Source organism: Triticum dicoccoides, chromosome 5B (genome assembly GCF_002162155.2).
Source record: "Triticum dicoccoides isolate Atlit2015 ecotype Zavitan chromosome 5B, WEW_v2.0, whole genome shotgun sequence".
NCBI classification, from domain to species: Eukaryota; Viridiplantae; Streptophyta; class Magnoliopsida; order Poales; family Poaceae; genus Triticum; species Triticum dicoccoides.
This window is the reverse complement of record NC_041389.1, coordinates 470,975,209-470,986,325: the sequence shown is the minus strand read 5'-3', so window position 1 is coordinate 470,986,325 and position 11,117 is coordinate 470,975,209. Positions and strand designations below refer to the sequence as shown.

Genomic DNA, 11,117 nt, shown 5'->3' with positions numbered 1-11,117 from the left:
CAACGGAATAAATCTAAAAGGGCGCTTATAGGCGCCGGTGCGCCGGCCGAAAGTTTCGGCCGGTCCAGCCCGGGGCGTTCAATTTAGGCCACGTGGCCGTTGGATCCAAGCGGGAAAAAAAACAAATCGCCCCCAGCTCTCTTCTTCCTCGCGGAGTTGGTTGGATCCGCATATCCCGTTCGGGGGAGCGCGGCGCCGCGCCTCTTGTCCCCTCCGGTGGTCGTCGGTCCCCACCCTCACTGGTATTCCTCGTCGCCGCCGGACCCCGTCCTCGCCGGCCGACCTCGTCGCCGGTCCCCGCCCTCGCCGGCTGTCTTCATCGCCAGTTCCCATGCAACAACTCCACCTGCGTTTGCAGCTCTTGACGGCGCGGTTGTAGCTCGGCCGCCGCCCCTCGCCATTGATGCTCGCTGCAGGAAATTATGTCGACGGCGGCCGTCGGTCAATCAACGCCATTTTGAATGGATGTAGCAAAAAACTTCACCCGTAGTAGCAAAAACAACTACGGTTGCAGCAAAAATCAAACACCGTCGCCGTCTTTCGCGAGGTCGCAACTCTGCCTTACATGGATGTAGCAAAAACTTCAGCGGTAGTAGCAAAAATCTACTATGGTTGCAACAAAAATCGTCGTTGTCATCATCGCGAGGTCGCAGCTCCGCCTGATGGATGTAGCAAAAAACTTCGCCAGTAGTAACAAAATCCAACTGCGGTTGCAGCTTCCCCTTGTTGTGCAGTTTCATTGAAGCTTTTCTGTCTATGGTTGAAGCTTTTTTCAACAGCTGTTGAAGCTGTTTTAGGTGACGGTTGCAACACTAGTATACACGGGGTGCATCCAGCCATGGCGGCAGGCAGCCATGGCGGCCGGCGAGGGAGCGCCTGGCAGCCGGCGATGGAGGTCGTGGTCGCCCAGTCGCAGCCCGGAAGGAAGGGGGAAGGAGGGAGGGGATGCGCCTGCGTGAAGGCTTGAGGTAGGGGATGGATCTGGCCATGGCGGCAGGCAGCCATCGCAGCCGGCGAGGGGAGCCTGGCCGCCGGCGATGGAGGTCGTGGTGGCCCAGTCGCAGCTCGGGAGGAGGGGGAGGGGGGAGGGGACAATGCATCCAGGGGAAGGCGCTTGCGCGAGGAAGAAGAAGTACAGAAAAAAAACGTATGGGCAGCGTACGTGGAAAAGAGCGAGCGAGCGAGGGGCACCGGCCGAGCGTTCGGCCGGTGCGCCGATTCCAAATGTTTCCCAATCTAAAAATATGTAACAGAGGGATGTCTTGGGTGCATCCGTGCGACGTCCTTGAATGCAGACTCCATAGTATCGTATTTATGTTTCAGATTATTATTGCTTGAAACAGTAGTAATACTCAAGCCAATGTCCTGGAGGCAGAGTAGGCACTCCCACTCCATGCCAGTTGGTGTGGCGCCTCTCCACTCTTGCCAGTCGAATGCCAGAGCGAGCCTTTGGAGCTTGGGCATAGCTCCTGGCTCGAAGCTCAGATTCGCAGTGACATTTTCATCGGACCGGAAATCAAAGCACTCTAGAACCGGGAACAACCCCGTGCGGACCACCACCTTGTCTTGGGAGACGTCCGACACGTAGAACCTGGCGAAGACGAGGGAGGGAAGTTTTCCAAGAACACGAACCATGTCACTCGGCAGGTACAAGACACGCAGAGAGAGGATCCGGAGGCAGCGTAACTCACCAATCCATTTTGGAACTATATTAAATGACAAACCTTCCAAATGGATTGTCTGGAGATAGGGTGGAGGATCGGACAATGAGTCCAGCTGGCTGTCGTAGCCATCGTATTTATGCCAGCACTCGAGGGAGAGGTGCTTGAGGTCTCCAAGCATTCCAATGGAGGAGAGCAAAGCATCGAAACATCCAATCGTCATGCCTGGGAAGTAAGTGGGCACACGTAACTTCAAATCCTTCAGGTTGGTCAGCTCGCTGAGGCCTTTGATTTCCTCCAGAGAACTCTCTGACATGTCCGAACAATGCAGGGTGCGGACTGATTTCATGTTCTGGATCCCTTCAGGAAGCAATGTGCACTCTGGAAGTATCAAATGAAACAAGTTGGCCAAGCGAGTGATATCTGATGGGAACCTTTGTATGGGACGACAATGTAACTCAAGAATTTCCAAATGCACAAGCCCTTGAATTTCTACAGGCAGCGCTACATCCGCGGACAAAGCTGAAACCTTCAAATACCTTAGTAGAAACAAATGGCCAGTTGTCCTCAGGTCGATTGTCGTTTTCCAATTAACGGAAACTCAAAGGCAAGCACCCGTAGATACTTAAATTGTGGAAGAGGAAGCATGTACTTGGACTCTCCAAACTGTGTATATGATCGGACTTGTGACATGCTAGTAGCAAGGGTCTTCGACATTGCACCATCAACACTTGATTGGAGAGATAATCGACGAACTTTGTACTCACGACTATTAAATCTTGCCATGTCTTCATGCTTATATGCCACACTGATGAAGTTATCCTCTTTACTCTTGCTTAGGATCAAATCAAGCATCATGTCGTGTATTCTGCATGTAATTACATCCCCATAGCATGTTTCTTCAGGCTGAATCAGACCTCTATTGATAAGCTCAACGAAATAACTCTTGGCAACGTCTTCCAAATCTGCTCCATGCAAATTACAAACAAATCCTTCGGCAATCCATTGTCGAACTAGGTCATCCGTAATGATCAAACGGTCTTCTGGATACATGCCAAGATATAAAAAACATGGTCGGAGATGAATAGGAAGATGCGTATAGCTAAGGTTTAATATACCCCTCATCTCGTCCAAGGTGGGTTTTGTGGCAATCTTCGCGCCAAGAGAATTCTTTATGCTCTCCCATCCATTTGAAGATCCTGCTTCATGGCTAGCTAATAGGCTAGCTATGGTGATAATTGCAAGTGGCAATCCGCCACACTTCTTGAGAATTTCAACTGAAATTTCTTTGAATTGTATCGAGCAGACATTTTCAGACCCAAATACTCTATTAAAGAATAATCTTCTTGAGTCTTGCTCTCCAAGGGGCTTCATTATGTAAAGGCAGGCACGGTCATTGTGACACGCCCTGGCAGCTACGTCATCCAATCGTGTGGTTACCATTACTCTACTTCCATTATCATTTTCAGGAAAGGCACAACTAATAATGTTCCATGTCGATTGATCCCACAAGTCATCCAATAAAATAAAGTACCTATTGCAATTTTTGCACAAGTTATTCATAAATTATGTTCGTATACGATTATAAGGTATAGAGAAAGCATCAAAACTAAAACGAAGGAAACAAACATAGTAAAGGATGATGACCATTGTCTTTCAAAAATAAGGGGGACATATAGAAATATGGCAAAGTTTGTAATGAAAGGAAACCTTGGGGGTTCAATGTCCTAATTTTATTGTCCCAGATTATAACGACTTATATGCTTGCCACATAGAGGTTCATTTATTATAATGGACTACAAGAATAAGACATATAAACATGCTTTGTGTTTACAGTTTTGATCCTAATACTAATCTTTATGAACCAGCACAAGTTTTTTATAGCCGAACCGCCACACAATATTTTGCATTGGCCTAACAAAATCTCTTCGTCATGACTCATGGGTACAACTGTTTAAAAGTAAATGTCTCTCGGGAAATCATACAACTATCAAGAGAAGAACAAATACCTTTTATGTTTGAGGTGTTCTCTAAGCTGGTCAATGAAGTCTTGCAGCTCGTGAGCATGAGAAGACTCCTGCAGTCCAAGCTTGAATTGTAGGCCCCACCCATAAGGCTTTTCATATCAGGTCTTTGGGAGACCGAAACAAATGCCTTACTGTTAAATTGCCCTCCAATCTCATTATACACCTATTTGGCAAGTGTAGTTTTACCCAAACCTCCGAATCCCACAATAGAAACTACTTTGAGTTTCTTCTGTGAATCCATTAACCAATTGACAAGCCCTTCTTTTGGGCCATCAATACCCACCAGGCATGCCGCATCCTTGTAGATCGCCGACATCCGGGGATCCACAACCGCAACACCACGACTCGAATTGATGCAACCATCAATCTTGTATCTCTCGCGTCGAGCATTTGCTTCCACCGCAAGAACCTTGAGCTCCTTGATCCTCTTCGCTATCTTATGACGTCTCCCCAGCCTCCTAAGACGCTGAACCATCTTTCTAACAAAGCCTGCCTTTAAATGGGTACCTTCAATGTCATGCATGAAGTCATCGATGCAGTTCTCCATGTCATAGGACATCTCTCTTATATGGTCCCTCCGGTTCTTGGTCGGGGGATCAAGCTTGTCCATAAGCTCCATCTTGTCAAGGAGAGCTTTCATGGCACTAAGCTCATCCTTGAGGAAGGAGGCATGCCTCCTCACCCCTGTGAGCATCTTGTACTCGTCGCTGAGCAGCATGGTGAGCTTGCCGAGGAGCAGGTCCAACACCCCTGCCATTCCGACGAGCTTGGTGAGCTTGCTGCTTTTGTGAGTGAGAGCAAGCAATCCCAACCCAGTAGCGGAGGCAAATCGCAAGTTCTCGACAGCGCTGCCCTGGAACCAGAGAGAGAGAGGCGGTGGGGGTCAGTGACTCAAGCGGCGGTGCGAGCTAGTCGAGAAACTGGACGCCGGAGGAGCGTGCCGCCGTTGCCATGGCCAGAGACTGCCTTCCAGAGCTCCACGCCACCGGATCTGGGCGGGGAAGGTTATGAGGACAAGGGGAGGGCGTCACCGTGGCCAGGTGGTCCTGTCCGTGCCGTCGTTGACAGGGAAGAGGGTGGAGAAGAGGCTCCGTAGAGAGGGGAGAGTTGCTGCTGATGCTGCTGGGTTTGGGCGGAGAGAAGACGATCAGCTCGCCAGAGACCAGAGAGAATGGGACGGCCGGAGAGATGCTCAGCTCGACCGAGGACGGGAGAAGTGGATATTTTTTCTGAGAGTGGCCATGATAACGCAGCACGTCAGGCAGCTCGGATGGTGGAGCGATGAGTCTCGACGGGTAAGCAGTCCAACGACGACGACGAGGACCCGAGCTGGTAAAGGCGACAATCGACAAGCAGCACGCGCGTTCCATTAATGAAGTAAGAAAAAATTGAGCATCGAAAATGATATGTTGCCTACCCCTTTGCTGAAGTGCTTCAAGAGCACGCATGCTGGCATGCATATGCGTTGGCAAGTCTGAAAATGGTGGATTGACGCCTTTGACGAGCACTCATGATTTTTATTCTAGGCACCTACGTGTTACGTGAGGAGAGGGCTTACGTAGGCCACCCTGAAATTCTTTTCTTTTTTCCAAATGATAACGTCCACACGTGTGGCATGTTTGCACATCGCCCACGCGCCTTGGTCCGCGTTGATTCTGTTTTACACGAATCCTAAAGGAATTTGTTAGAATCTGAGTGCCATGTGGGCATCATCGACTGGTTCCGATAAAAAAAACTGCCCTCCCGAGTCGCCCCCGCGAGGCGACCGGGAGGCGCCCCCAAATCCCCGCCGGCAGGCTTCTCGTCTCCCGTCCCTTCCCTCGCCGCCGCCACAGGGCGCGACCGGGCGAAGCCCGGCCGGCGTCGGCGGCGGCGGGGCTCCCTTTGCCTCCTCGTGCAGCAGTTCTTCGCGGGCGGACGTGGCTGCTCCGAGGTGTGGTGCGGCGGCGACGGGGCACCACAGCGCGGCGCACGCCGGCGGTTTGAGGCGGCGGCAGATCGGCCGCGCGGTAGGCTGCGGATGGTGGCGCATCGGCGACCTCGCTTCCCCGTGGCAGGAGGTCTCGCGATCTGGTGCGTCGCGGCCGACAAGGACGGCGGCGGCGTGACCGGATCGGTTCGCGGCGGCGCGACCGGATCTATGCCCATGCGTGGGCCTTGATCGCTGGTCTGCCGTCGGCACGGTGGTGGGTGCGACTCGTCGGCAGCTGGGCAGATCCGCAGGATTCTACCCTTGTCTGGTCCTTGACAGCGCGGGCAACTCCGGGGGAAACCCTAGATCTCCTTGGGATCGAACGATGGCGGCGGTTTTGCGTCGTAGTCCCTCTTTAGGGCATTGTTTTGGAGTTTGCTCCGGTTGAAGGGACCAGCGACGTCGGCGGCGCATGTCTAGTGGAGCAACTGTCGATGAAAATCGCGCCAACTACGGTCATGGCGGACGATAGCGGCGTCTTAGATGTCGTTCCCTTGTCGAGGCATCGTCATTGCAGTCTGCGTCATCAGGCTCGGGATGCTACGGGGGAAGCCCTAGATCTGGGTCTTTCGGATCGGACGATGATGGCGTTTTATCGCTTTCCCTCCTGGGGGCATCGTTTTGGAGTAAGTGATGGCTGGGGGGATGGTGGAGCGGTGCTTCATCTCACACATTGATGGCGGCGGATATCAGCGGCATGGCGCTGTGGAGGCTCGGCGTCCGATGCACGGAGATGGACTCGTGCAGGAGGAGGTTGCTGTGCGGCGTCATGGTGACGTCGATGGCAGAGTGGCCAGACAAGGTAGAAGCCTCAATATAATCTGAAGACGGACTTGTGGAAGATGGCCGCGACGACACACGAGTGCGTCTGACCGGATTGTGCCCCAGACCCGGTATGTGGCTCGGCTGGGGCTTCCGAATGAGTTTCGGCTTCCGGCTTTTGATGTTAGGCTTAGGTGAGTGATTTGGGTAGTGACCCAACTAGCACCCCTTCATCATTTTGGATAGGAGTAGTGGTATATGCTACCAAGATGGTCGATTCAGGCACATTGTTGTAATATTTTGTAAGGTCCTCGAGAATAATTAATAAAGTGGCTGTATGCATCTTCCAGATGCAGAGGCCCGGGGGCCATCCTCCTTTTCTAAAAAAATGTGGGCATCATCGTGTGTGTGAGCGTTGGAAAGTTCGCCCACACGCCCCGCAGCACGCGATTTACCAGCTGCGCTGTGTGGGCGAACTAGTTTCTGCCCACAAAGTCACCACCTAGTCCACGCGCGTGTGGGCGAAATGCTTTTCGCCCACACGGCACTCATACATTGTTGGTGGGCAACTGCAGTTGCGCGTACGTGGCAACTAGTTAAATACACATGGTAACTATGATTCGTTGCTAGATGGCAACTGCAGTTGCAGCAACCAGATAAACATACATGGCAACTATGGATGGACCACGTCACTATCAGAACCATTCAATGTTGTCCAACCCTCGACCAACTTTCCAAGCAAGCTGGTCATGCCGGAAGCAAACTCCCCGACTAGGTGCTCACAAGTGCCCTGACCTGATCAGAAAACAGAAAGTAACAAGTTCCGAACACATTAGAACATGTGCATAAGAAAAAGAAGGCAAAAAATAGTAAAGAGTGGTCAAATGCAAGAAAACATCATTCAAACAACAAAAAACATGCTTCATTACCTCAACGGGACAAGATGGAGCTAAATGCACATCCATCCACTTGCCGAAATTATGTGCCCCACCAAACACACTGTAGTCTATGGCATGCTTGACCATCAGCTAAAAAAATAGCAAAAAGAAAAAAGGTCAAAATAAGAAGCAATGACTATGGTCATGGATTGCAAGGAAAAAGAAATCAACGGGAACGGCAAAGTTGCCATATGGAGATAACCATGGTTGCCAAGTTCTTTATGAGTTGTTAGACATAATGAAAGCGGTGAGGTGGTCCAATGGAATGCACAGACAAAGTTGAATGCACAAATTATAATATGGATGCCAATTAAAATACTGTGCATTTGCCACACATAACCAAACGTGTTTGCCATGTTGTATACGCTATATAATCCTCTCCTTAAAAAGAAAAACTATGAACAACCAATATTGATCAGTTTTGTTTTTTCATACTATTTCCAACAGTGAACTTCCAGAAAGCGGTGCAAGAAAGAAGACAAAACTAACCTGCAATTTCCCATATTTTGTATCAGATATTCTGTCTGTGGCAAGCACAACCTTGACAACATCATAACTCCAGGCAGAGACAGCAAACTTATGTGGAGGCAGCTGACCTCCTATCTCAGTGAAGTCGACAATGGACAAATCAAGACGATCGACGTACATGAGCTGTTTTACATAATAAAGCGAGTAAGTAAATCAGAATATGTCACTGATCAGTGTTGTGCAAAAAAGGAAAACAGGTAAAAATGCGGGGAAAAAGAAAAGGAATATGACTACGGTTTAAATGTCGTTGGCAATACACTCTCCGTTGAGTCACAAGTTAAAAAATAAAAGAAAGATTTGCCATGGGCGTGGACGTATGTTTGCCATGTATCAGTAATTAAAACAAATGAAAAATAGATCAAGTGAACGCTATCTATGTTGTAGAAAACTATAATTTCCATGTAGGCGTCAACTACAGCTGCCATGTATCAACATCTTCACTTTGACATGCAAAAAGCACAAAAAAAATGAAAGTTGTCGTATATGATCAACTATGGTTGCCCTCAAAAAAGCAAAAAATCATTTAAAGCTCTATCAACATAGGGTTGACACAGTATGGCCGAACAGAGATGCCACATGCAAAACAAATTGCTGCCACTTATGAACAACTGTAAAAGTCTTCGAGGAAATAATGAACCGTGGTAAGAGCATTTGCAAAACAACAAGAAAAATACCATAAGGTGCAGCCGATAGCCCTTCTGGTACATCTTAATTGAGAATGCAACATGCCGAAAGTCGGCAATGAATTCGCACCAATTCATGTATTTACCATATTTTAGTTTCGCCTGCACAAAAGGAATTCAGGACAAAAGATGCCACATCGACAGTCAATAACAACAACAAACTGGCAGAGACTAGCTTCTACATGACATCCAAAACAAAAGATTGTGGGAAGAAGAATAGAGAGAGCATTCACCAGGATAGGGAAGCACTTGTTGCTTGGGCGCAACGACGTGGTAGGCGCAAAGACAGACGAGATCAGGTGCATCAACAACTTCATCTTAAATACCTCACCATGGGTTGTCGTTCCCTCCAGCGAAGTTGCCAGCACAGTCGTATTAGGCATGGATGCCATTCCAGGAAACAAACGGGGGAACAAAACTTTCTCGATCTTATTGTTCACCTCATACGGAACTTTGATTTCTCCACGGGGGACACCCAAAGTGCAGAACACAGATTCCTCGTCCAAAGGGATTCTTTCACGTCCCGGAATGACAAATTCCCTAGACGCAGGATAGTATATCTCACCAAGCCAGTCACATACAGGGTTCACTAGATTCATGCATCGAACATCCATCAATGCCTGCAATCCCATCTCACTGGTAGCTCCCTTCTGATCATCAGTGAAACCCTTGGTCAATGTAGTCAAGCATTCTTGCGAAGCCCTCTTGCACGGACATTTTTTCTTCTACATAACACAAAAGGGTCATTGTTGCCATGTTCAAAAAACTAAAAATTAGTTTTGACGGATGAATGTAAACTCGGTATCACAATAAAATAGATTGGGAAAAAGACCACTTTGTCGTCTTTTGTACGACCGGTCGCATGATTCCGTGCCGGTACCTCCATGAAGTCGTCATCATCGTCTTTCTGGTCACCACGATCCATTGTGCTACGGTAAGAACAAAAAACACGCTAGTATAAATGAAAACCCAGCCGACATATGTAGAAGGACATGCACGAAGAAATGAGGCAGTAGATATCATTGACAACAAAATGAAAACTGCCATGTTTACCCTAAAAAGAAATCTATATGATGTGTCATAAGAGGGAGTTGCCACCTGCAATCTGAAAAATGCATGACATATGCTACTAAGCAAGACGAAGAAGCTGACAAAAAAAGTACTTGAGAAAAAGGCATGCAAAAATAATGCCATGCTGCGTATATGTAGTTTGCCAACTCCCTGAACGCAAATTAGCAAAAATAGAGACGTGGATGCCTGCATAAACAAGCTAACTGAAATTTTTTGGGTTCAATCAGAAGTTGCCATGTACTGAAAAGGATTTACGTTACCATGTTTGCGCAAAAACAAGCATGTCAAATAAAGTCTCAGTGTGTGAAAGGAGGTAATTGCCATCTGGTGAACATGCACAGTAGGCGAAAAATGATCACCAAAACAAGTGAAAAAACATGGCAACTGACATGTTTGCTTTAGAAATGGCAGTTGCCATCTAGCATAATCAAGTTGCCATGTTAGTAGTAAAACAATGTGGCAACTGAGGCAGCAGAGAGGAACACCCAACTGCCATCATCCAACTTATTATCTGGCAACTGTCACATTGGCTTCACAAAAAGGAGTTGCCAACTAGCAGTTCCAAGTTGCCCTGATAGGAGTGAACAATGTGGCAACTAAGGCATGGCAGTGGAACACCCAACTAATATTATACAAAATATAATGTGGCAACTCACACATTGGCTTCACAAAAAAGAGTTGCCGTCTAGTAGATTCAAGATGCCGTGTTATCACAAGACAGCGTGGCAACAAATTGAGTATGTGGAACACACAAACTGCCATTATCCTGCGTAGGACATGACAACCGTCAGAGTTGATTCAGAAAATTAGTTGCCATCTAATAGGATAGTTGCAGATAAATAATCGCACTGAAATTGCCATGCCTGCACAAAACATAATAGCAAATTAAAGCAATTCCAAGCAAAGCCCGGACTGCCATTATCCTACACATGTAAAATGCAACTATCTAGATCTAGGGTTCATACCCAACTATCAGTCCCTAAAGTTCGACTGCAACATCGCCCCTAAAACAATGATAATCATAGCCTACGAGACAATCAAAACTAACAAAAACACGGTAGAAATCGCCACCACACAAGATGTGCAAGCATCTAATCTCTCAGAAACAAAGAGAAAGTTGCCGAACGGGCGAGCCTCGCCGGCTTGACTACCAGCACGACGACGACAGAACTACGCAATGCCGGCCTAAATGGCACACACGCGACTCCCCCGCCGACGAGGACATTTGAGCATCGCGAATCAGCCAGATTCCACCGGGATGCGGCCAGGGAGGAATGGAGACAAGTTCGACCATTAGAAAGCTTCGAGAACCTTAACTACTCGCGGTGGCTGCTCCGGAGACGACGCTCCGGTCCGGTGAACACCAGCGACGGCCGCGAATACCCGCGACTCTTCCGCCGCCGCCGCCTTCCCCTCTCGACTGCTCCTCCTATTGATAGAAACTGCTGCTGTAGCGGGGAATGGGAAGAAATGGA

At 48.5% G+C, this 11,117-nt stretch overlaps 1 protein-coding gene and 1 pseudogene across 1 annotated transcript; both read right to left on the bottom strand.

The window, feature by feature from the left end:
* Positions 1-1,116: 1,116 nt before the first annotated feature.
* LOC119310896 lies at positions 1,117-4,982 on the bottom strand (annotated as a pseudogene).
* Positions 4,983-7,726: 2,744 nt separating this feature from the next.
* On the bottom strand, positions 7,727-9,496 carry LOC119309768. Its single transcript, XM_037585690.1, has 5 exons — positions 9,452-9,496; positions 8,805-9,296; positions 8,563-8,673; positions 7,850-8,011; positions 7,727-7,741 (listed from the first exon to the last, which is right to left on the bottom strand). The coding sequence occupies exons 1-5, from the start codon at positions 9,494-9,496 to the stop codon at positions 7,727-7,729; spliced, it is 825 nt and encodes a 274-aa protein (XP_037441587.1).
* Between the last annotated feature and the right edge of the window lie 1,621 nt (positions 9,497-11,117).

What these genes read in the sequence shown, in the direction of transcription:
- LOC119309768 (XM_037585690.1), bottom strand. Translation starts at nt 9,496, where the DNA reads ATGGATCGTGGTGACCAGAAAGACGATGATGACGACTTCATGGAG. An exon ending in ACAAGTGCTTCCCTATCCTG is followed by an intron (nt 8,674 to 8,804) that starts GTGAATGCTCTC and finishes CCTTTTGTGCAG; the next exon opens with GCGAAACTAAAATATGGTAA. An exon ending in GCTATCGGCTGCACCTTATG is followed by an intron (nt 8,012 to 8,562) that starts GTATTTTTCTTG and finishes TATGTAAAACAG; the next exon opens with CTCATGTACGTCGATCGTCT.